At 48.5% G+C, this 25210-nt stretch overlaps 1 protein-coding gene across 1 annotated transcript in view; it reads left to right on the top strand.

Moving 5' to 3' along the window:
* The first annotated feature begins 15 nt into the window (after positions 1–15).
* Positions 16–25210, top strand: part of PRPF4 (pre-mRNA splicing tri-snRNP complex factor PRPF4) — a 31621-nt gene continuing 6426 nt past the window's right edge. Inside the window, exons 1-7 of the mRNA XM_005295591.4 lie at positions 16–196; positions 18676–18853; positions 21067–21253; positions 21493–21580; positions 22474–22553; positions 22849–22942; positions 24492–24586. Of these exons, the coding sequence (XP_005295648.2) occupies positions 113–196; positions 18676–18853; positions 21067–21253; positions 21493–21580; positions 22474–22553; positions 22849–22942; positions 24492–24586 (806 nt within the window). The 5' untranslated portion in view covers positions 16–112. The remainder of the gene's footprint in view (positions 197–18675; positions 18854–21066; positions 21254–21492; positions 21581–22473; positions 22554–22848; positions 22943–24491; positions 24587–25210) is intronic.

The raw sequence follows: 25210 nt of genomic DNA, 5'->3' as shown, positions 1-25210 counted from the left end.
CATGTAACCCGGAAGCACACGCACACTCCCCTCCACCCTGTGACCCGGAAGTGGATGTGAGGCCCGGCGCGGCCCGGCCCGGCGCACAGGTCTTCCTCCTTTCTTGAGCAGCATGGCTTCCTCGCGGGCCTCCGCGATGCGTGTCGCCCCGGGGCGGGCACCGCTTCCTCAGCCGGGCCCGGCTCCATCCCCGCGGGTAGGGTCTTGCTCGGGGCGCTCCGAGGGCGTCGGGGGGCCGTTGCGCACCTTCCCGCCTGTGTCGCTCCGGAGGCCGCAGCGCTGAGGTGCCCGCCCCCCGAGCACGGGGCGGCGGCTGGGCAGTGCCTGGTGTGCGGTGTTGTGGGGAGAAGCCCCTCCCGAGCCTTACGTGTGGTCGGAGGCCAGGCTCTGGGAGAGCCGCAGGGGCCGCCCATAACGTGGGGGGGATGGGCGCGTCTGATGCCGGGGAAGGGGCTATAATGTAGCTTTTGGCGGGGAGGCTGAGAGGGTGTCTGGGCTAGGCAGGAGCAGGGAGCTCCGGTGCACCACAGGGCCAAGGCAGAGAGCAGGGGTGTGTGCTGGGCGCGTTGGGGCAAAGTTAAGGTAATTAACTGCTTTTCCTGGTTTTCAAAAGTCTGAGTTTTGATGAATCTCATGTTTGGTAGGAAAGCAGATTGAACTGGGCAACCGTAACTCTGTGTGAACGAAGTTCTTTGGCAGTGAATGTATTACTTTTTTTAGGGTTACCATATTTGAAGTGTCAAAAAAGAGGATGCTCAAGGGGGGGGTAGCCCCGCCGCCTAGCCACTCCCTCCCACCTCCTGCCCCCTGACTGCCCCCCCAGAACCTCCAACCCCCCCCCCTGCTCCTTGTCCCCTGATTGCCCCCTCCTGGGACCCCTGCCCCTAACCACCCCCTGGGACCCCACCCCCTATCTAAGCCTCCCTTATCTTTGTTCCCGACTGCCCCCTCCTGAGACCCTCCACCCTAACTGCCCCCCTAGGACCTCACTCCCTACCTGTCCCCTGACTGTTCTGACTCCTATCCACACCCCCGCCCTCGCCAGATCCCTGGGACTCCCGTGCCTATGTAACCGCTGCCTATCCCCTGAGTGCCCCCCCAACCCATCTAACCCTCCCTGTCCCCTGCCAGCCCCCCCCCCAGAACCCCCTGACCTATCCAACCCTCTCCCTGTCCCCTGACTGCTCCAATCCCTCTCCACACCCCCGCCCCCTGACAGGCCCCCCCAGAACTCCTGCCCCCAGAACAGGGGGGTTGGATGGGGCAGGGATTCTGGGGGGGCCTGTCAGGGGGCAGGGGTGTGGAGAGGGATTGGGGCAGTCAGGGGACAGGGAGCAGGGGGGTTGGATGGGGCAGGAGTTCTGGGGGGGCCTGTCAGGGGGCGGGGGTGTGGAGAGGGATCTCCACACCCCTGCCAGCACCCCCCCCAGAACCCCCTGACCTATCCAACCCTCTCGCTGTCCCCTGACTGCCCTGATCCCTCTCCACACCCCTGCCCCCTGACAGGCCCCCCCAGAATCCCTGCCCCATCCAACCCCCCTGTTCTGGCTGTGCCTGCTCCCCTGAGCGCGCAGCCGCTCCGCTTCTCAGCCCCCCTCCCCCCCCCAGACTTGCCTCGAATCAGCTGTCTGCGCGGCAAGCCTGGGAGGGAGGGGGCGAGAAGCGGAGCAGCGTGGCTGTGCGCTCAAGGCAGCAGGCAGAGGCGAAACGGAAATGAGCTGGGGCGGGGAGCAGTTCCCTTGCGCCCCCCGTTACCTGCTGCGGGCAGCCCTCCCCGCACCTCCCTGCCCAGCTCACCTCCACTTCTTCCTCCCTCCCTCCCAGGCTTTCCGCGCAAAAGTCTGGGTGGGAGGGAGGGGGGTGGAGGGGAAAAGCGACGCACCTGGGGGAGGAGGCAGGGCCTGGGATTTGGGGAAGGGGTTGGAATGGGGGCGGGGAAGGGGCGGAGCGGGAGGGGGGGGCCCGAGCACCCACCGGCGCTGGCTAAAGTCGGTGCCTATTCCCCACGCAGCGCTGCTGGCGTGCTGAAGCTGCAGGGAGGGGGGGAAGTGGGGGAGGAGCTTTTGCTGCTGGAGAGGCCCCAAGTGAGCGGCTCAATCTGGCGCGGCTGCCCCGTCAGCCGCTTTTGGGTCTTTAAATAGCCGTCCGGGGGGAAATCCCAGACATTTTTAGCTTTTTACAAATTCCCCCTGGATGCTATTTAAAGACCCAAAAGCCGGACATGTCCGGGGAAACCCGGACATATGGTAACGCTAACTTTTTTGAACATAAAGAGAAATGTTGGTGTTCGAGTAAGGGTATGTCTACACTGCCCACATTACAGCGTGACTGCGGCAGAACTGTGACATGCGCAGTGTAGTCATGCTTTATTGCCAGGGGAGAACTCTTCCAGTGATTTAAAAAAAAAAAAACCCCAAACAAGCAGTGGTCGCTTTATGCTCCCAGCGATAAAGCACTGTCTATACTGGTGCTTTTCAGCACTAAAACTTTTGTCACTCAGAGGGGTGTTGTTTTTTTCACAACAAAAAAAAATGAACGACAGAAGTTTTAGCACTGAAAGTGGCAGTGTAGACACAGCCTTAGTGATCATTTTGGAAGTAGTAGTTATTTAGGTTGGTAGTTGGGACACTACTGTGGCTAGGTAACGATGATAATACCTAGATATTTTGTAATGCTTTTCATCAGTAGATCTCAAAACACTTTATCCTCATTGTACAGATGGGGAAACGGAAGGATAAAGAGTTGTAGTGACTTGGGGCTTGTCTACACCGTGAAGTTGTCGACAAAACTTCTGTCTTTCACAAGTACTTAAAAAAGCTTCCCCCCCACCCCCCCGAAAGACAAAAGTTTTGTCGATGCAAGTGGCAGTGTGAGCGTGGCTTTGTTGACAAAGCTAATGCCGCTTGCGGGGCTGGAAGTATTTTGTCAGCAAAAGTGCCGACAAAGTACCAAAAAACAGCATTTACACACACTGACTTTTAGCGACAAACACAGCCTTGTTGCTAAAAGCTGCGTGGTGTAGACAAGCCCTTGGAAGGGGTTCTACATATCCATCTTCAGCATAGGAGGTTCAGAGAGGTGTATGGAGAGGCCAGTTGAGCTCACTGTGATGTATTCCTGTGAAGAGGAATGCCCCATGGAGATGTATAGAGCCTGAAACAATAGCTCTGAGATGTGTAACTGCTCTGTTCATCTGAAGCCTGGTCTACACTAGGGCATTAAGTCAGTATAACTACGTTGCTCAAGGGTGTGAAAAATCCACTAACTAGGGAAAATGTCAAGTAACTGGGACCATTTAGGGCACTCTTATTCCAGAATAAGAGCATCTAAATATGGAGTCGTACCCAAAGATGTTATGAAATCATTGGAAATGGATCTTTTACATAGGGAATAGAATATGATATCCCGATGTGTAGAAAGAATAGTAAATATGGCAGGCGACCAGCTTGGTTTAACAGTGAAATCCTTGCTGATCTTAAACGCAAAAAAGAAGCTTACAAGAAGTGGAAGATTGGATAAATGACCCGGGAGGAGTATAAAAATATTGCTCAGACATGCAGGAGTGAAATCAGGAAGGCCAAATCACACTTGGAGTTGCAGTTAGCAAGAGATGTTAAGAGTAACAAGAAGGGTTTCTTCAGGTATGTTGGCAACAAGAAGAAAGTCAAGGAAAGTGTGGGCCCCTTACTGAATGAGGGACACAACCTAGTGACAGAGGATGTGGAAAAAGCTAATGTACTCAATGCTTTTTTTGCCCCTGTCTCCACAAACAAGGTCAGCTCCCAGACTGCTGCACTGGGCAGCACAGTATGGGGAGGAGGTGACCAGCCCTCTGTGGAGAAAGAAGTTCGGGACTATTTAGAATAATTGGACAAGCACAAGTCCATGGGGCCAGATGCGCTGCATCCGAGGGTGCTAAAGGAGTTGGCGGGTGAGATTGCAGAGCCATTAGCCATTATTTTTGAAAACTCATGGCGATCGGGGGAGGTCCCAGATGACTGGAAAAAGGATACTGTAGTGCCCATCTTTAAAAGAAGGGAAGAAGGAGGATCCGAGGAACTACAGGCCAGTCAGCCTCACCTCAGTCCCTGGAAAAATCATGGAGCAGGTCCTCAAGGAATCAATTATGAAGCACTTAGAGCAGAGGAAAGTGATCAGGAACAGTCAGCATGGATTCACCAAGGGCAAGTCATGGCTGACTAACCTAATTGCCTTCTATGATGAGATAACTGGCTCTGTGGATGAGGGAAAAGCAGTGGATGTGTTATTCCTTGACTTTAGCAAAGCATTTGATACGGTCTCCCACAGTATTCTTGTCAGCAAGTTAAAGAAGTATGGGCTGGATGAATGGACTATAAGATGGATAGAAAGCTGGCTAGATCGTCGGGCTCAACGGGTAGTGATCAATGGCTCCATGTCTAGTTGGCAGCCGGTTTCAAGCGGAATGCCCCAAGGGTCGGTCCTGGGACCGGTTTTGTTCAATATCTTCATTAATGATCTGGAGGATGGTGTGGACTGCACTCTTAGCAAGTTTGCAGATGACACTAAACTGGGAGGAGGGTAGGGATAGGATACAGAGGGACCTAGACAAATTAGAGGATTGGGCCAAAAGAAACCTGATGAGGTTCAACAAGGACAAGTGCAGAGTCCTGCACTTAGGACGGAAGAATCCCATTCACTGTTACAGACTAGGGACCGAATGGCTAGGCAGCAGTTCTGCAGAAAAGGGGTTACAGTTGATGAGAAGCTGGAGATGAGTCAACAGTGTGCCCTTGTTGCCAAGAAGGCTAACAGCATTTTGGGCTGTATAAGTAGGGGCATTGCCAACAGATCGAGGGACGTGATCATTCCCCTCTATTCGACATTGGTGAGGCCTCATCTGGAGTACTGTGTCCAGTTTTGGGCCCCACACTACAAGAAGGATGTGGAAAAATTGAAGAGAGTCCAGCGGAGGGCAACAAAAATGATTAGGGGGCTGGAGCACATGTCTTATGAGGAGCGGCTGAGGGAACTGGGATTGTTTAGTCTGCAGAAGAGAAGAATGAGGGGGGATTTGATAGCTGATTTCAACTACCTGAAAGGGGGTTCCAAAGAGGATGGATCTAGACTGTTCTCAGTGGTACCAGATGACAGAACAAGGAGTAATGGTCTCAAGTTGCATGGGGGGGGGGGGGGCCTTAGGTTATATATTAGGAAAAACTTTTTCACTAGGAGGGTGGTGAAGCACTGGAATGGGTTACCTAGGGAGGTGGTGGAATCTCCTTTCTTAGAGGGTTTTTAAGGTCTGGCTTGACAAAGCCCTGGCTGGGATGGTTTAGTTGGGAATTGGTCCTGCTTTGAGCAGGGGGTTGGACTAGATGACCTTTCAACCCTGATATTCTATGATTCTATAATCTAGTAACAGGTTGGTTTGACCTTTGTTTTTATTTTGGAAAAATGGGGGAGGGTAGGGGGGTAGGGTGTCAGTGAAATGTGTTATAAACGGGAAGGAACTCACTGAATCCCTCAGCTTCACAGCTACGTTTTCCAACAGTTTGGGGTCTTTTTGCTTTTGGAGGTCTTAATAATTTGTAGGGATTGTAATTTTGTTGTGCATATTAGCTGGACTGAAAAACATTGTCAGTCTTAAAGGTGACCTGCAAATAGTCTTGTACCCTTTTTGCTTCTATCTGATGGATAAAGAAGGGAAGAAAGTGTGGGTTTTTAAAGTTTGTTTTTCCCACTTGTTTTCTACAGGAGAAATTAAGGAACTGTCTATATTAAAAGATTCTGTGATGGAGAACTTGTGAAATGGTGACAATTGTGATCAGAAGGAAGGAGCAGAGGGCAACCTTCCCATAGTTGGGACCCTCCTTTCAGATGATGTTGGGGTATCCTCTTGCACTGAGGTTACCTCTCCGGGGGAGGGAACTCCAGGCGTTAGGAAAAGGCAGGTGCTAGTAAAGGGAGATTCAATCATTAGAAACATAGATAGCAGGGTTTGTGATGACCGGGAGAACCGTATGGTGACTTGCCTGCCTGGTGCGAAGGTTGCGGATCTCTCGAGGCATCTAGATAGACTTATGTGTAGTGCTGGGGAGGAGCCTGTGGTTGTGGTACATGTAGGTACCAATGACATAGGGAAGGATAGGAGTGACATTCTGGAGGCCAAATTTAGGCTGCTAGGAAAGAGACTGAAATCCAGGACCTCTATGGTGGCATTCTCAGAAATGCTTCCAGTTCCATGCGCAGGGCCAGGTAGGCAGGCAGAGCTTCAGAGTCTCAATGCATGGATGAGATGATGGTGTAGGGAGGAGGGGTTTAGATTTATTAGGAACTGGGAAACTTTTGGGATGGGGGAACGTATTCAGGAAGGATGGGCTCCACCTAAACCAAAGTGGCTCCAAACTGCTGGCACTTAACATTAAAAAGGTTGCAGAGCAGTTTTTAAACTAAGAGATGGGGGGGGGAAGCTGATTGCTGCGGAGGAGCAAGTACATCGGACAGAGACTTCTCTTGGAGGAGAGTCTATTGATGGACATTCTCTAGGTTTTAGTCAGGAGGAGAGGATGGAAGAGTATAAAGAATGGGTCAGATCAGACGAGAAACATTCACATAAAAAAGAATCTGATACATCAGAAAAGGGCAGACAAATAGAGTGACAAGTTTTTAAGTGATTGTACACAAATGCTGGAAGTCTAAATAATAAGATGTGTGAACTAGAGTGTCTTGTGTTAAAGGAGGATATTGATATAAAGGCATCACAGAAACCTGGTGGAGTGAGGACGATCAATGGGACACAATCATTCTGGGGTACAAAATATATCGGAAATAGGTCGTGCGGGGCCGGGGAGTGGCACTATATGTGAAAGAATGTAGAATCAAATGAAGTAAAAATCTTAAATGAATCCACATGTTCCATAGAATCTCTATGGATAGTAATTCCATGCTCTAATAAGAATATAACAGTGGGGATCTATTATCAACCACCTCACCAGGACAGTGATAGTGACTATGAAATGCTGAGGGAGATTAGAGAGGCTATCAAAATAAAGAATTCAATAATAGTGGGGGATTTCAATTATCCCCAGATTGACTGGGTACATGTCACGTCAGGATAAAATACAGATACAAAATTTCTTGATACTTTAAAGGACAGCTTCTTGGAGCAGCTGTACAGGAACCCACAAGGGGAGAGGCAATTCTCGATTTAGTCCTGAGTGGAGCACAGGATCTGGTCCAAGAGGTAACTATAACAGGAAATAGTGACCATAATATAACATTTAACAATCCTGTGGTGGGAAGAACACCTCAGCAGCCCAACTGTGGCATTTAATTTCAGAAAGGGGAACTATGCAAAAATGAGGAGGTTAGGTAAACAGAAATTAAAAGGTACAGTGACTAGAGTGAAATCCCTGCAAGCTGCATGGACGCTTTTCAAAGACACCATAATAGAGGCCCAACTTAAACGTATACCCCAAATTAAAAAACACAGTAAAAGAACTAAAAAAGAGCCACCGTGGCTTAACAACCATGTAAAAGAAGCAGTGAGAGATAAAAAGGCATCTTTTTAAAAGCAGAAGTCAGTTCCTAGTGAGGTAAATAGAAAGGAGCATAAACACTGCCAAATTAAGTGTAAACATGTAATAAGCCAAAAAGGAGTTTGAAGACCAGCTAGCCAAAAACTTAAAAGGTAATAACAAAATGTTTTTTAAGTGTATCAGAAGCCACAACCAGTGGGGCCCCTGGACGATTGAGATACAAAATGAGCACTTAAAGACGATAAAGTCATTGCAGAGAAACTAAATGAATTCTTTGCTTCAGTCTTCACGGTTGAGGATGTTAGGGAGATTCCCAAACCTGAGCCATCCTTTGTAGGTGACAAATCTGAGGAATTGTCACAGATTGAAGTGTCATTAGAGGAGGGGTTTGGAATTAATTGATAAACTTAACAGTAACAAGTCACCAGGACCAGATGGCATTCACCCAAGAGTTCTGAAAGAACTCAACTCGTGAAATTGCGGAATTAGTAACTGTGGTAAAACCTATCCTTTAAATCAGCTTCTGTACCCAATGACTGGAAGATAGCTAATGTAACACCAATATTTAAAAAGGGCTCTAGAGGTGATCCCAGCAATTACAGACCGGTAAATCTAACATCAGTACTGGGCAAATTAGTTGAAACAATAGTAAAGAATAAAATTGTCAGACACCTAGAAGAACATAAATTGTTGGGCAAAAGTCAACATGGTTTCTGTAAAGGGAAATCATGTCTTACTAATCTATTAGTGTTCTTTGAAGGGGTCAACGAACATGTGGACAAGGGGGATCCAGTGGACGTAGTGTGCTTAGATTTCCAGAAAGCCTTTGACAAGGTCCCTCACCAAAGGCTCTTGCGTAAATTAAGTTGTCAGGGGATAAGAGAACTGGTTAAAAGACAGGGAACAAAGGGTAGGAATAAATGGTAAATTTTCAGAATGGAGAGGGGTAACTAGTGGTGTTCCCCAAGAGTCAGTGCTAGGACCAATCCTATTCAAGTTATTCATAAATGATCTGGAGAAAGGGGTAAACAGTGAGGTGGCAAAGTTTGCATATGATACTAAACTGCTCAAGATAGTTAAGACCGAAGCAGACTGTGAAGAACTTCAAAAAGATCTCACAAAACTAAATGATTGGGCAACAAAATGGCAAATGAAATTTACTGTGGATAAATGTAAAGTAATGCACATTGGAAAAAATAACACCAACTATACATAGAATATAATGGGGCTAATTTAGCTACAACTAATCAGGAAAGAGTTCATAGAATCATAGAATATCAGAGTTGGAAGGGACCTCAAGAGGTCATCTAGTCCAACCCCCTGCTCAAAGCAGAACCAATTCCCAGCTAAATCATCCCAGCCAGGGCTTTGTCAAGCCGGGCCTTAAAAACCTCCAAGGAAGGAGACTCCACCACCTCCCTAGGTAACGCATTCCAGTGTTTCACCACCCTCCTAGTGAAATAGTTTTTCCTGATATCCAACCTGGACCTCCCCCACTGCAACTTGAGACCATTGCTCCTTGTTCTGTCATCTGCCACCACTGAGAACAGCCGAGCTCCATCCTCTTTGGAACCCCCCTTCAGGTAGTTGAAGGTTGCTATCAAATCCCCCCTCATTCTTCTCTTCTGGAGACTAAACAATCCCAGTTCCCTCAGCCTCTCCTCATAAGTCATGTGCTCCAGACCCCTAATCATTTTTGTTGCCCTCCGCTGGACTCTTTCCAATTCTTCCACATCCTTCTTGTAGTGTGGGGCCCAAAACTGGACACAGTATTCCAGATGAGGCCTCACCAATGTCGAATAAAGGGGAACGATCACGTTCCTCGATCTGCTGGCAATGCCCCTACTTATACAGCCCAAAATGCCGTTAGCCTTCTTGGCAACAAGAGCACACTGTTGACTCATATCCAGCTTCTCGTCCACTGTGACCCCTAGGTCCTTTTCTGCAGAACTGCTACCTAGCCATTCGGTCCCTAGTCTGTAGCAGTGCATGGGATTCTTCCGTCCTAAGTGCAGGACTCTGCACTTGTCCTTGTTGAACGTCATCAGGTTTTTTTCGGCCCAATCCTCTAATTTGTCTACGTCCCTCTGTATCCGATCCCTACCCTCTAGTGTATCTACCATGCCTCCTAGTTTAGTGTCATCTGCAAACTTGCTGAGAGTGCAGTCCACACCATCCTCCAGATCATTAATAAAGATATTAAACAAAACCGGCCCCAGGACCGACCCTTGGGGCACTCCGCTTGAAACGGGCTGCCAACTAGACATGGAGCCCTTGATCACTACCCGTTGAGCCCGACGATCTAGCCAGCTTTCTATCCACCTTACAGTCCATTCATCCAGCCCATACTTCTTTAACTTGGCAGCAAGAATACTGTGGGAGACGGTATCAAAAGCTTTGCTAAAGTCAAGGAATAACACATCCACTGCTTTCCCCTCATCCACAGAGCCAGTTGTCTCATCATAGAAGGCAATTAGGTTAGTCAGGCATGACTTCCCCTTGGTGAATCCATGCTGACTGTTCCTGATCACTTTCCTCTCCTCTAAATGTTTCATAATTGATTCCTTGAGGACCTGCTCCATGATTTTTCCAGGGACTGAGGTGAGGCTGACTGGCCTGTAGTTCCTCGGATCCTCCTTCTTCCCTTTTTTAAAGATGGGCACTACGTTAGCCTTTTTCCAGTCATCTGGGACCTCCCCCGATTGCCATGAGTTTTCAAAAATAATGGCTAATGGCTCTGCAATCTCACCCGCCAACTCCTTTAGCACCCTCGGAGGCAGCGCATCCGGCCCCATGGACTTGTGCATGTCCAGTTTTTCTAAATAGTCCCGAACCACTTCTTTCTCCACAGAGGGCTGGTCACCTTCTCCCCATGCTGTACTGCCCAGTGCAGCAATCTGGGAGCTGACCTTGTGCGTGAAGACAGAGGCAAAAAAATCATTGAGTACATTAGCTTTTTCCACATCCTCTGTCACTAGGTTGCCTCCCTCATTCAGTAAGGGGCCCACACTTTCCTTGATTTTCTTCTTGTTGCTAACATACCTGAAGAAACCCTTCTTGTTACTCTTAACATCTCTTGCTAACTGCAACTCCAAGTGTGATTTGGCCTTCCTGATTTCACTCCTGCACGCCTGAGCAATATTTTTATATTCCTCCCTGGTCATTTGTCCAATCTTCCACTTCTTGTAAGCTTCTTTTTTGTGTTTAAGATCAGCAAGGATTTCACTGTTTAGCCAAGCTGGTCGCCTGCCATATTTCCTCTTCTTTCTACACATCGGGATGGTTTGTTTCTGCAACCTCAATAAGGATTCTTTAAAATACAGCCAGCTCTCCTGGACCCCTTTGCCCTTCATGTTATTCTCCCAGGGGATCCTGCCCATCTGTTCCCTGAGGGAGTCAAAGTCTGCTTTTCTGAAGTCCAGGGTCCGTATTCTGCTGCTCTCCTTTCTTCCTTGTGTCAGGATCCTGAACTCGACGATCTCATGGTCACTGCCTCCCAGGTTCCCATCCACTTTTGCTTCCCCTACTAGTTCTTCCCTGTTTGTGAGTAGCAGGTCAAGAAAAGCTCTGCCCCTAGTTGGTTCCTCCAGCACTTGCACCAGGAAATTGTCCCCTACACTATCCAAAAATTTCCTGGATTGCCTGTGCACCGCTGTATTGCTCTCCCAGCAGATATCAGGGTGATTAAAGTCTCCCATGAGAACCAGGGCCTGCGATCTAGCAACTTCTGCTAGTTGCCAGAAGAAAGCCTCGTCCACCTCATCCCCCTGGTCTGGTGGTCTATAGCAGACTCCAACCACGACATCACCCTTGTTGCTCACACTTCTCAACTTTATTCAGAGGCTCTCAGGTTTTTCTGCAGTTTCATACCGGAGCTCTGAGCAGTCATACTCCTCTCTTACATACAACACAACTCCCCCACCTTTTCTGCCCTGCCTGTCCTTCCTGAACAGTTTATATCCATCCATGACAGTACTCCAGTCATGTGAGTTATCCCACCAAGTCTCTGTTATTCCAATCACATCATAGTTCCCTGACTGTGCCAGGACTTCCAGTTCTCCCTGCTTGTTTCCCAGGCTTCTTGCATTTGTGTATAGGCACTTAAGATAACTCATCGATTGTCCCTCTTTCTCAGCATGAGACAGGAGTCCTCCCCCCTTGCGCTCTCCTGCTTGTGCTTCCTCCCAGGATCCCATTTCCCCACTTACCTCAGGGCTTTGGTCTCCTTCCCCCGGTGAACCTAGTTTAAAGCCCTCCTCACTAGGTTAGCCAGCCTGCTGGCGAAGATGCTCTTCCCTCTCTTCGTTAGGTGGAGCCCGTCTCTGCCTAGCACTCCTCCTTCTTGGAACACCATCCCATGGTCGAAGAATCCAAAGCCTTCTCTCCGACACCACCTGCGTAGCCATTCGTTGACTTCCACGATTCGACGGTCTCTACCCCGGCCTTTTCCTTGCACAGGGAGGATGGACGAGAACACCACTTGCGCCTCAAACTCCTTTATCCTTCTTCCCAGAGCCACATAGTCTGCAGTGATCCGCTCAAGGTCATTCTTGGCAGTATCATTGGTGCCCACGTGGAGAAGCAGGAAGGGGTAGCGATCCAAGGGCTTGATAAGTCTCGGCAGTCTCTCCGTCACATCGTGTATCCTAGCTCCTGGCAAGCAGCAGACCTCTCGGTTTTCCCGATCGGAGCGGTAGATAGATGACTCAGTCCCCCTGAGGAGGGAGTCCCCGACCACCACCACCCTCCTCCTCCTCCTCTTGGGAGTGGTGGTCGTGGAACCCCCATCCCTAGGACAGTGCATCTTTTGCCTTCCAATCGGTGGAGTCTCCTTCTGCTCCCTTCCCTCAGATGGGTCATCTAGTCCACTCTCCGCATTAGTACCTGTAGAGAGAACATGGAAACGATTGCTCACCTGTATCACCATTGCTGGTGCATGGACGCTCCTCTTTCTCCTTCTGGAGGGCACATGCTGCCAAACCTCCTCACAATCCTTCTGTCCCTGCTGCGCCTGCTCTGAATCTTCAGAACATTCTGGCCGTAGAAGCATCTCCTGACGTCTGTCCAGGAAATCTTCATTTTCCCTTATGCAATGCAGAGTCGACACTCGTTTCTCCAGCCCTCGAACCTTCTCTTCCAATATGGAGACCAGCTTGCACTTTGTACAGACAAAGTCGTTTCTCTCCTGTGGAAGAAAGACAAACATGGCACAACCTGTGCAGGTTACAACAGCTGATCGCTCACCTTCCATATCATCGTCCTCTTAAGAGCTTCCTCAGCTGTTGCAGGAACTACTCAGAGAAAGCTGCAGATGTAAGCCTCAGTGAGCTCTCCCGAAGTGAACTCCCAGGCAAACTCCCGCTGTTAGCCTCTGCTGTTCGCCGCTCAGCTGGTTCGCTGCTGACTGCCCTTATATACCAGTCAGGCCCACTCAAGGCCCACCTGGAACAAAGCACTCCCAATTCACACTTTTCAAACAAACAAGCAAGCAATCAAGCACACGGTCAAACTGACCAACTGTCCCAGCAGCAGACACTCAGATACTCACCAACACAGCCCCCCTAATGCAGCACTTAGCGTACCTCCTCTCGGACAGCTCCCAGGCAAACTCCCGCTGTTAGCCTCTGCTGTTCGCCGCTCGTTCTTGGAGTCATTGTGTATAGTTCTCTGAAGACGTCCACGCAGTGTGCAGCGGCAGTCAAAAAAGCAAACAGGATGTTAGGAATCGTTTAAAAAGGGATTGAGAGTAAGACAGCTTTCGCTCTATCTCTTTATATTGCACTTGTATAAAGCCATGGTACACCCACATCTTGAATACTATGTACAGATGTGGTCTCTTCATCTCAAAAAAGATGTACTGGCATTAGAAAAGGTTCAGAGAAGGGCAACCAAAATGATTAGCGGTTTGGAACAGGTCCCATATGAGGAGAGAGTAAAGAGGCTAGGACTTTTCAGCTTGGAAAAGAGGAGACTAAGGGAGGATATGATAAAGGTCTATAAAATCATGAGTGGTGAGGAGAAAGTGAATAGGGAAAAGTTATTTACTTCTTCCCATAATATAAGAACTAGGGGCCACCAAATGAAATTAATGAGCAGCAGGTTTAAAACAAATAAAAGGAAGTTGTTCTTCACACAGCGCACAGTCAACCTGTGGAATTTCTTGCCTGAGCAGGTTGTGAAGTCTAGGACTATAACAGGGTTTAAAAGAGAAGTAGATAAATTCATGGCGGTTAAGTCCATTAATGGCTATTAGCGAGGATGGGTAAGGAATGGTGTCCCTAGCCTCTGTTTGTCAGAGGGTGGAGATGGATGGCAGGAGAGAGATCACTTGATCATTACTTGTTAAGTTCACTCCCTCTGGGGCACCTGGCATTGGCCACTGTCGGCAGACTGGATACTGGGCTGGATGGATGTTTGGTCTGACCCAATATGGCCATTATTATGTTCTTATCTGAAGATCAGAGAAGGTTCAGGTTTAAAGTGGAGAAGGGATTACTGGTTAACATTTTTCTGTTTACTTTTAAAACCTGTTTAGCTTCTAAGGCTAAGGGCGTGGCTACACTTGCGAGTTGCAGCACTGTAAAGCCGCCCCCAGCGCTGTAACTCACTCCCCGTCCACACTGGCAAGGCATTTGCAGTGCTGTATCTCCGTGGTTGCAGAACTGCATGTACTCCACCTCTCCAAGAGGAATAGCGAGTGCAGCGCTGCTGCTGCAGTGCTGCAGCACCAGTGTGGCCGCCCAATGCGCTGTGAATGGCCTCCAGAATTATTCGGCAGTATCCCACAATGCCTGTTCTAGCCACTCTGGTCATCAGTTCAAACTCTACTGCCCTGGCCTCAGGTACCAACCATGTGACCGACCCTTTACATTCCCCGGGAATCTTAAAAATCCCCTTCCTGTTTGCTCATCCCGGCGTGGTGTGGAGTGCTATCAGCGAATCTTTCCAGGTGACCATGCCTCCACGCCCCAAGCGAGCCCCAGCATGGAGCAATGGTGAGTTGCTGGACCTCATCAGTGTTTGGGGGGAGGAAGCTGTCCAGTCCCAGCTGCGCTCCAGCCGTAGGAATTACGATACCTTTGGGAAGGTATCAAAGGACATGATGGAAAGGGGCCATGACCGGGACACCCTGCAGTGCAGGATTAAAGTGAAGGAGCTGCGGAGTGCCTACCGCAAAGCCCGCAACGCAAACGGCCACTTGGGTACTCCCCCCGCGACCTGCCGATTCTACAAAGAGCTGGCTGCGATACTTGGGGTTAAACCCACCTCCATTCCTAGCACCACCATGGACACTTCATAGCCGGGGCGGGGGGGGGGAGGAGGAGGAGGAAAACGGGAGTGATGGTGGTGGCCCAGATGGAGACACCCCAGAATCCCTGGAGCCATGCAGCCAGGAGCTCTTCTCGAGCCAGGAGGATGGTAACCAGTCGCAGCGGCCGGTACTCTGTGGAGGACAAACAGAAGAGCAGGTTCCCGGTAAGCGTTTTTTTTTTTTTTTTTCGGGAAGAAATTTTTTCGGTGCGGGCTCTTTGGGAGAGGAGGGTTAGGCATGCATGCCTAGATGCGGAATAGTGCATTGATGTGGTTTATCACATCGCGGTAATCGGCCTCGGTAATCTCAAATGTCTCATCCAAAACGTGTTCAATGCGCTTGCGCAGGTTTATCGGGAGAGCCACCGTGGTCCTTGTCCCAGCCAGGCTAACGTGTCCGTGCCACTGTGCCGCGAGGGGCGGGAGGACCATTGCTGCACACAGGCAAGCTGCATATGGGCCAGGGCAGAAGCTGCATTGCAGTAGAAGACCCTCCCTTGCTTCCCAGGTCACCCTCAGCAGCGAGATGTCGTCCAGGACGAACTCCTGTGGAAAATGTTGGGACAGTGTTCAGTGTAGGTGCCCCCTGAAGCTGTTGGCTCTCCCCAAGGCACAGAAACCCAGAGGACAGTGCAACCCTGAAACAATCCGTCCCCCTTACTCACCATTTTGAAGCTCCCGTGGGATATGTGTGCGTTGTTTCGGACGGGAAAATTGTTATTGTGTAGACCCTGTGTGTTTTCTACTCCTTAAGTGCGGGGGGAATCATTACTCTGTCTGATATAAACAATGCTGCCTCTGTTAAATGTTGCGTTTTTTGCCTATGCAGCTGCATCAACCTTGAGACCTCCGCCATCCCTCTTATCGCCTGCTCAGAGACTGCAAAGACTCAGGAAGAGACCGCGAAAAAGCAAAGAAGACATACTGCAAGAAATGATGCGGCAATCTATTAAAGAGAATGAGAAAGCACAGGACTGGAGGGAGAGAGAAAGCAGGATCTGTCAGGAAAACGCAGCACACCGGCGGCAAAGCACCGCGCACCGGCAGCAAAGCACTGATAGGCTCATAAGCATCCTGGAGCGCTAAGCAGACGCTATCCAGGAGCTGGTAGCCATGCAGAAAGGAGCAGTACTGCAAACGCCACCCCCCCCCACAGCCCTTGTCCCAAAACTCTTTCCATTGTGCCCCACTGTCACCTCCAACCCACTTTACCCAACTTCCGTGTTCTTCACGCCACCCGCTACCTCCAACACCAGTACCTTCACCACCCAGCCCTGAAAACCACAACCCTTACCCTCTGCACTCAACCCCCATCACTATGTAGTATAGCTGTCCTGAAGTGCAGCATTCACTGTCCAGCACACCAGACAAGACATATGCGAATCTGTGATTGTACTGTTCCCCACTCCACCCCCTTGTTTCTTTTCAATAAATGGATTCTTTGGCTTTGAAAACATTCTTTATTATTGCATAAAGTAGAAGACTCCTTAGCCCAGGAAAGAAACAGGCACTGCAAGTCTGCTTGTCTGCTTAGCAAACACTGATTCCTAAAGATTGGAGCTACTGCACTTCACTCCCATGCAGGGCACCAGATATCACTGCTGGTTTTCAGCCTCAAATTGCTCCCTCAAGGCATCCCTAATCCTTGCAGCCACGCGCTGGGCCCCTGTAATAGCCCTGCTCTCTGGCTGTGCAAATTCAGCCTCCAGGTGTTCAACCTCGGAGGTCCATGCCTGAGTGAAGCTTTCACCCTTCCCTTCACAAATATTATGGAGGGCACAGCACGCGGATATAACTGCGGGGATGCTGTTTTCGGCCAAGTCCAGCTTCCCATACAGAGATCGCCAGCGGCCCCTTAAACAGCCAAAGGCACGCTCCACAGTCATTCGGCACCGGCTCAGCCTGTAGTTGAACCGTTTCTTGCTGCTGTCAAGGCTCCCTGTGTAGAGTTTCATGAGCCATGCCATTAACGGGTAAGCGGGATCTCCAAGGATCACAATGGGCATTTAAGCTTCCCCTACCGTGATCTTCCACTCTGGGAAAAAAGTCCCAGCCTGCATCTTCCTGAACAGCCAAGTGTTCCGAAAGATGCGTGCGTCATGCACCTTTCCAGGCCAGCCTGTGTTCGTGTCAATAAAACGCCCACGGTGATCCACAAGCGCCTGGAGAACCATAGAGAAATACCCCTCGGTATCCTAGGTGGGGTGGTGCCAGAATAGGAATGTGCGTCCCATCTATGGCCCCTCCACAGTTAGGGAACCCCATTTGTGCAAAGCCATCCACTATTTCCTGCACGTTACCCAGAATGACGGTTCTTCTGAGTAGGATGAAATTAATGGGCTTGCAAACGTGCATCAACACGATTCCAACGGTCGACTTTCCCACTCCAAACTGGTTTGCGACCGACCAGTAGCTGTCTGGAGTTGCCAGTTTCCAGTTTGCAATAGCCACCCGCTTCTCCACTGGCCGGGCAGCACTCAATCTTGTGTCCTTGCACCGCAGGGTGGGGGCAAGCTCCTCACACAGTCCCATGAAAGTGGCTTTTCTCATCTGAAAGTTCTGCAGCCACTGCTCGTCATCCCAGACTTTCATGATGATGTGATCCCACCACTCGGTGCTTGTTTCTCGAGCCCAAAAGCGGCGTTCCACGGTGCTGAGCATGTCCGTGAATGCCACAAGCAATTTCGTGTCATACGCGTTACGCAGCTCAATAGCATCGTCGGACTCCTCACCCTCACTGTCACTTTGGATCTTAAGGAATAGTTTGACAGCCAAACGTGACATGCTGGCGAGACTCGTCAGCATACGCCTCAGCAGTTCGGACTCCATTTCCTGCAGACAGATCACGCTGCACAGAAACCGTTGAAAGATGGCGCCAAAGGTGGACGGAAACAAAAGAGTTTTCTGGGATGTGAAGCGATGCATCACGGGGCGTTGGGACAGGACCCAGAATCCCCCGCACCCACACCCCCTTCCCACAACCCACGGCGCCAGAATGGGAAAAGGTGCTCTGTGGGATAGCTTCCCATAATGCACCGCTCCCAATAGCGCTGCAGTTGCTGCAAATGTGGCCACGACAGTGCGCTGGGCAGCTGTCAGTGTGGACAGACTGCAGCACGAAGTCAGGTTTAACTCACAGCGCTGTACATCTGCAAGTGTAGCCAAGGCCTAAGTAATGTTTTGAATAATGAAATTCCTTGTGAAAGATTCAGATCCTTCCTCCTTTCGGTTAGAGTGTTAAGACATGCCTTATATCACCCAGACATCCTCCAGAAAAGCTAGGGAAGAGCAGATTCTACATTTTAAGGGCTTGTCTCTACGTGGAGTTATTCAGGAATATCTCTGTGTGCATGCTCATATTCTGGAGCATGAGTGTGGTGTTCTGGTTTAGCTGAATCGAGAGGAGCAAGGCGACACTCTTATTTCAGAATAAGAGCGTCCTCGCAGGGAGTTAATCAGAAATAGCTGATGCCGTTTAAATTTGTACCTACCTTAATCAAAATTAACTTTCAAGTGTAGCCCCAAAGGAAGAAACTAGCAGGGAAAAAAAAGTTAAGGAGAGCCTGAGAGGATTTTTGTTAACATCATAAAGAAACAGAAAAGATCACATGTCCAGTTTTTTAAAAACTCCTTTGCTGCTAACTCTTCTTTAACACAGTTTTGCTGGGGAATAGTCTCAATGTTCAAATGAACTTTTCTGTATAATTTCAGGGCTTCTCACCTGGATGACCTCATTAACTCTTTCTCCCTGGAGGATGCTGTCTCACACAGCTGAAGAGATTGCTGAATTGCTGCTTTGTAGCCAGATAAATATCTAACAAGTCTCTTGAAATCCTGCCTCCAGGCAACAAAAAACAAGCTCTCAGAGGACAGTGATGCTCCCCCACCCAAGAGATCCCATATCTTCTACGGCAGTTTGGAGGAGAAGGAAAGGGAACGTCTTGCCAAAGGAGAATCAGGGCTGCTGGGAAGAGAGAGAGTGAAAGCTGCAATTGAAGCAGGCAATATTAACATAACCAGCGGTAAGAGTGCACTCTGTGTACCACCCTCTTGTTTGGGCCCTGTGAAATCTGCATTAATGAGAACACAGGCGGAATCACAGAATCAAAACATTAACGTGGAATCCTGCTCTCCCGCCACTAGAGCTGCTGCCATTGTCAGGGAGGGCTGCATGGCTGAGCTAGGTACAGGCGCACTTAGTCAAGCTGCTCTCGATTGGGAGCCCCTGATCTGCTGTGGTTTGTGGGGTGGGAGAGGGGCACAGATGTCAGGTTGTCCCCCTCCCCCTGCTGGTATACCCAGTCTCAGCTTGGGTGGGGGGACAAAGGGGCACCTGTCTGCACCAGCTTCTGGCTCAGCCTGGCTGCTGTCTGAACAAGTGTTCAGACTGGTGAGTGCACTGCTTAAAGAGACAGCATGCAGATATACTCCCCTAACACACACGCTGTCTCACTAACTCCCCTAACACACACACACACTTACTACTGTGGACTTCTTGTGTTACTGTTCAGCAATGTCAGATTGGTCATTGTCAAGGCTGGATCCCCACTTTGAACTTTAGGGTACAAATGTAGGGGCCTGCATGAAAACTTCTAAGCTTAACTACCAGCTTAGCTCTGGTTCCGCTGCCACCATCCCAAGGCTAATTTCCTTCCCTGGGTAGCCTTGAGAAACCTTTCACCAATTCCCTGGTGAATACAGATCCAAACCCCTTGGATCTTAAAACAAGGAGAAATTAACCATCCCCCCTCCTTCCTCCCACCAACTCCGGGTGAATACAGGTCCAACCCCCTTGGATCTAAAACAAGGAGAAATTAACCATTCCCCTCCTTCCTCTCACCAACTCCTGGTGAATCAAGATCCAAACCCCTTGGATCTTAAAACAAGGAAAAAATCAATCAGGTTCTTCAAAAGAAGGCTTTTAATTAAAGACAAAAGTAAAAATCATCTCTGTAAAATCAGTATGGAAATTAACCTTACAGGGTAATCAAACTAAAAGAGCTCAGAGGACTCCCCTCTAGTCTTAGGTTCAAAGTACAGCAAACAAAGATAAACACTCTAGTAAAAGGTACATTTACAAGTTGAGAAAACAAAGGAAAACTAACACGCCTTGCCTGGCTATTTACTTACAAGTCTGAAATAGGAGAGACTTGTTTAGAAAGATGTGGAGAACCTGGATTGATGTCTGGTCCCTCTCAGTCCCGAGAGCGAACACACTCCCAAACAAAGAACACAAACAAAAGCCTTCCCCCCCCCCCAAGATTTGACAGTATCTTGTCCCCTTATTGGTCCTTTAGGTCAGATGCCAGCCAGGTTACCTGAGCTTCTTAACCCTTTACAGGGAAAAGGATTTTGGAGTCCCTGGCCAGGAGGGATTTTATAGTACTGTACACAGGACAGCTGTTACCCTTCCCTTTATAGTTATGACAGTCATATTACTGAGTGCTACTTTAAAAGGTGATTTAAAATGTGTCACTTTTACCATATACTGTATATTTGCAGGATCTTTTGTTTAAATTGTAGGCATTTTTTTAAAATCAGCTTTTCCCATTGCAATTCAGTTATGAACATTTTTTTGCATTTATAGTAAGGCTACTTAATTATTGTCCGTGTATCAAACAGTCTTGATTTAAACACCCACCCACCCCAAAAAATGGAATTAATTTTTAACTGACTTAGAGACGTTTATAAGGAAAATGAGTCTTTGATTAGGTTTGACTATTGGCCAAAATTGTAGATGCACAAACTTTGCCCAGCTGAAAGGCATGTAGGGCCTCTGAAATCTACGTTAACAAGAACACAGATGGAATCATGGAAGCAAAACAATAACACAGAATTCCTTTTCTCACTCCTGCTGTGGCTCCAGGGCTGGAGAAGAGTGAATTCATTTTTAAAAAATAAATCTAAAAATCCACAAAAATAAAATGGATTTCATAGGACCCTAGGCATGCTGGCAGCTTGCCAGAAGCCTGAGGTCTGTACTTAATCAGCTGCTGAACTTCAATACAGAGGTTGGGGCTGCTGAGACTACAAGTCCTAATATCCAGTGCACCATCTTGATTTGAGCAGGGTGTCTGGAGGAACATGCCATTGCTGGTACCAAATATCCCTGCTTTAAATGATTGTGAGAATCATTTTTTAATTATATATATCTTTTAGTGGTTAGAATTGTCCAAACCTTTGCTGCTTTAATTTCATTTGTTGTTTTAATCTGATGGCTCTGTTTCTGGCGTAGGTGAGGTCTTTGATCTTGAAGACCACATAAGTGAGCGTCAGGCAGAAGTGTTGGCTGAGTTTGAGCGCAGGAAGCGTGCCAGGCAGATCAACGTTTCCACAGATGACTCTGAAGTCAAGGCGTGCCTACGAGCACTTGGGGAGCCCATCACGCTCTTTGGAGAGGGGCCTGCAGAACGGAGAGAAAGGTGCTGTACCTAGTCCTCTGTGTGGCTGATAGTGGTAACCACCCCCACCCCATTCAAATCTCCTGTCAAATTCCTTGAGATGTTGAGTGCAGTGAGTATTGTTGACCAGTGAGTCTTCATGGTGATGTAGAAGGAGTTGAGGGGAGGCGACAGTGAAAGAAACTGACCATCTCTCCTGGCCAAGATTATCTAGAACTCACTGAGTGAATAGGGTTAACTTTTGATGCATCTCATTACAGATTGAGAAATATCCTCTCGGTGGTTGGCACAGATGCCTTAAAAAAGACCAAGAAAGATGATGAAAAATCTAAGAAATCCAAAGAAGAGGTAAAATCTCCCATTCTTAGTGTCTGCTGGCTGTTAATGCAGAGAGGAGGAGGCTGCTTGACAGCCTGTTTGGCAGCCTGTATTATTTCCAGGCCTCTGTCCTGGTGGATTCTTGTTTCAACAGAGGGTCTGATAGTATGAATTCACTCCACACATCATCCCTTCCTGCCACTGCTACCCATTTGAAAAAGCCTGTTGCTTCCACTTTTATAACCTATTGAATCGGGGGTGTCAAATGTATTGTGTAGAAAGGGCTGCATTCCACATTTAGTTATTGTCCATGAGCCAGAAGTGTAGATGTAGGGCTCCATGCCCCTCTCCTTCCACAGCAGAAAGCTTGCTGCTGGCAATGAGAGGACTGCATGAAGAGCAAGGCCAGAATGTGTCCTTTTAGAGTAATTAACCTTTTAATTTCTATTATTAAGTACTTTATTGCCACATTCATTGTCTTTGCCATCTACTTTGAGCTACTACACCACTTTTTCTGCCCTTCTCTACCCTCCTTTCTCTCCCTCTTCATTTTGTTTTTCCTTTATTCTTCTCTCTGCGTTTTCTTCCTTGCAGCAACTCTCATTTCCCACTCCCTGGACTTCCTTCCCCCTTCCATCTGCTAAAATAATTAACTATGCAGTGATTAAATGAAAAGCTGAGACTGCGCAATCTGAACATGGCATGTGGGCTATGTAAACATCTCAGACAAGCCAAATCTGGTCCATGAGACCGTATGTGTGACACATCTGCCTTAAACCCTTCTCTAGGGATAGTAGAGCCACACTAATCCACACACTTTATAAACCCCCGGAAATAGCTGCTTCCCACTCTCAGCACAGATTTAACAGCAGATGCTGCAGTGGCATCACTCAGACTTTTTCTGGGTTTTTTTTGTTTTTTAGTATCAGCAAACTTGGTACCATGAAGGGCCCAACAGCCTGAAAATAGCTAGGCTGTGGATCGCCAACTACTCGCTCCCCAGGTAAGGAACCAGGTTACCAATTGAAAACAGTGGGAGAAGACATGAGCTGTTATAAGGAGCAGCAGACTTGTTAAACCAAGCTAATGATTGCCCTGTGGTGGGCAAAGCTGGGAACTTGAGAACAGGGGACTCATAGCTGTGGTTGGAGCCAAGCATAAAGGACTATGGGGTTGTACACATGACTAGCGCTGGCAATAGCCCAGCTTTGAGGCCAAGAAGGAGAGGACAGGACCTATGCCAGCCCTAGGGCAGGGGGATGTGAGGTATAATCACTCTAATTTTGCTCATGCCACAGGGCAACAAAGCGGCTGGAAGAAGCCCGTCTGTACAAAGAGATTCCAGAGGCGACCAGGACATCCCAGAAGCAAGAACTGCACAAATCCTTGAGGGTAAGGGGTGGTTTTATCTCTAAGCATAAGTGATCAAGAGATGGCTCTACCAGAGCAAAGCTCCCAGGCCTAGAGTGACTTCCCAGCTGCATGTTATTCTCCAAGCCCTGCCTAGCATGCTCTGCCCCTTCTCTGATTGTGTGACCAGGCTGGGCCTTGAACCTAAAATGGTCCTGTCCCGTCAGTGATTCAGAGGACAGGGTTTGGGTTTAATCCTTATAGCCCCGCACGGATACAAATTTATATCCCAAACAGGAGACACAGTCAACTGCATGGAAGGGACGGGGGCAGGGCGAAGGCATTATAGCCGTGCCAGAGGACCTGCCAGCATGGGGCATTGGCTCCTGGGAGCAGCGGCCCCACATTCTGCTCCTTTCCCCACCGCAGTTCCCGGGAGAGCCCTCCAGTTCCACCGATGCCGATTTATACCTGCAGATATCCGCATACATGGATATAAATTTGTATCCGCGCAGCTCTATTAATCCTCTCCCTGCAGGGCAAAGGGATGGAGACACATCTGTGCACTTTTGCACAAGTAGCCTATGGTGATAAAGAAACTGCCTGGGCTGGTCACTGGCTTTTTTCAGCAGGGAAGAGGGATCATGGTTTTTTTTTAAAGATTGTTCTCTCACCTGCTTCCTTGGCACCTGGGAGCCTTAAACCAATGGAAAAAACCAACATAGTAACAATTGTTTCAGAATGAGTCAATGAATTCCCCCCCCCCTTCTGTAAAAATGGAACTAGAAGCCAATTAACAGAGCATTCTCACACTGTGCTCTAAAGCCAGTAATATTCTACCTAATACCTCCAGAGGGGGGCAGCTTTAGATGGGTGGACTCTTTCCTGAGAACACCCTGCCTCTAGCCCTGGCAAAATCAATGGTGATTGCACCTGGTATGTAGGAAAAGAGGGACCCAGACCACATAGGGCTCTCTGGATCAGAACCAACACTTGGAAGTGCACCTTCAAACATATCCAGTAGTGCAGGGCCCAGCAAGCTGAGAGCTTATGCTGATCTAACTCTAAGCGTCTACACTAAAAATCCCACCGATGTAAGTCACCTACTACATTGATTTAATAACTCCACCTCCGTGAGAGGCGTAGCACTTAGATCAATGTACTTAGGGTGACAAGGTGTTCATATAGACACTGCATTACTTACATCACCTTTCAGCTGTCAGCCCTATCCTGTGTAGGACTCACAGCTGTCAGTGCCCCACAATGTCTTGGTGGAAGTGCTCCTGGTGAGGAAGCACAGCGCAGACAGAAGGAACATAGTGTGGATGGGAACCACTGCTTTAATTACTGCAGTGGCTGTACATTGATTTAAGTCAACTTAATTTTGTCGTGTAAGACCTGCCCTACAGTACAATGTGTCTGCTCCATGGAATTGGCATGGTGCTGGGGCAGTTCACCTCTTTGCAGAGTGACTTGGTGAAGGTCTCCGTTCTCTTTGCTTGGGTGTGTCACTTGAATGGCCTCCTTAAAAAGAGGAGGCTCTTGCTGGTTTGTGCTGTTTTGAGTCAGAGTTGTCTCTATGTCTTTGCAGTCCTTGAATAATTTCTGCAGTCAGATTGGAGATGACCGCCCGATATCTTACTGCCATTTCAGTCCCAATTCCAAACTCCTCGCTACAGCCTGCTGGTCAGTTTCCTTTTACAATACCTTTTGGGAGGGGTGAGAAGGATGTGGCAGAGTCCTGGGAGATTTATTCTTGGGGGAATTCTGTGCCAAATTTTTTTAAAGATTGTGCACAATATTTTAAAATTCTGCAATATTCTGCATATTTTTTGTCAAATATAATCACACCCGTTTCAATTATTTTGGTAATTTATTTCAAAATACCCATTAACAAGTGTCTGTAACAATATAGACCAAAAAAGATTCAGGAAATGTTTTTTGACAAATAGATCCCTTACTATGCATATTAATACAGAACTTTGAGTAATGATTCATTTAAACTACAATACAGGTGTGTATTTTCTGCATCCCTCAGAAGCAGTGAGAAGGCTTGGGGGGATTCAGGGGTAATGGAGGAACTTAGGGAGAGGGAAGTAATTGCTGGGAAGCAGCCTGGGAGTGAACCCAGAGGGTTGTTGGGTGTTGGTGGGAGAACTGTGGAATAGGATTTGGGGGGGAAGGGGAGGCAGGGATTGTTAGGGAGTTGGGGAGCATCCCCCATGCAGACCCTGGCTGACCCCTAGCCTCTCCCATTTAGTCAAGTACATCTGCCCTATTCACATGTGTCCCTGCACCCCAACTTTCCAA

This window comes from Chrysemys picta, chromosome 18 (assembly GCF_011386835.1).
Source record: "Chrysemys picta bellii isolate R12L10 chromosome 18, ASM1138683v2, whole genome shotgun sequence".
Taxonomy (NCBI): Eukaryota; Metazoa; Chordata; order Testudines; family Emydidae; genus Chrysemys; species Chrysemys picta.
The sequence above is the reverse complement of the archived record's forward strand: the minus strand, read 5'-3'. Positions and strand labels throughout refer to the sequence as shown.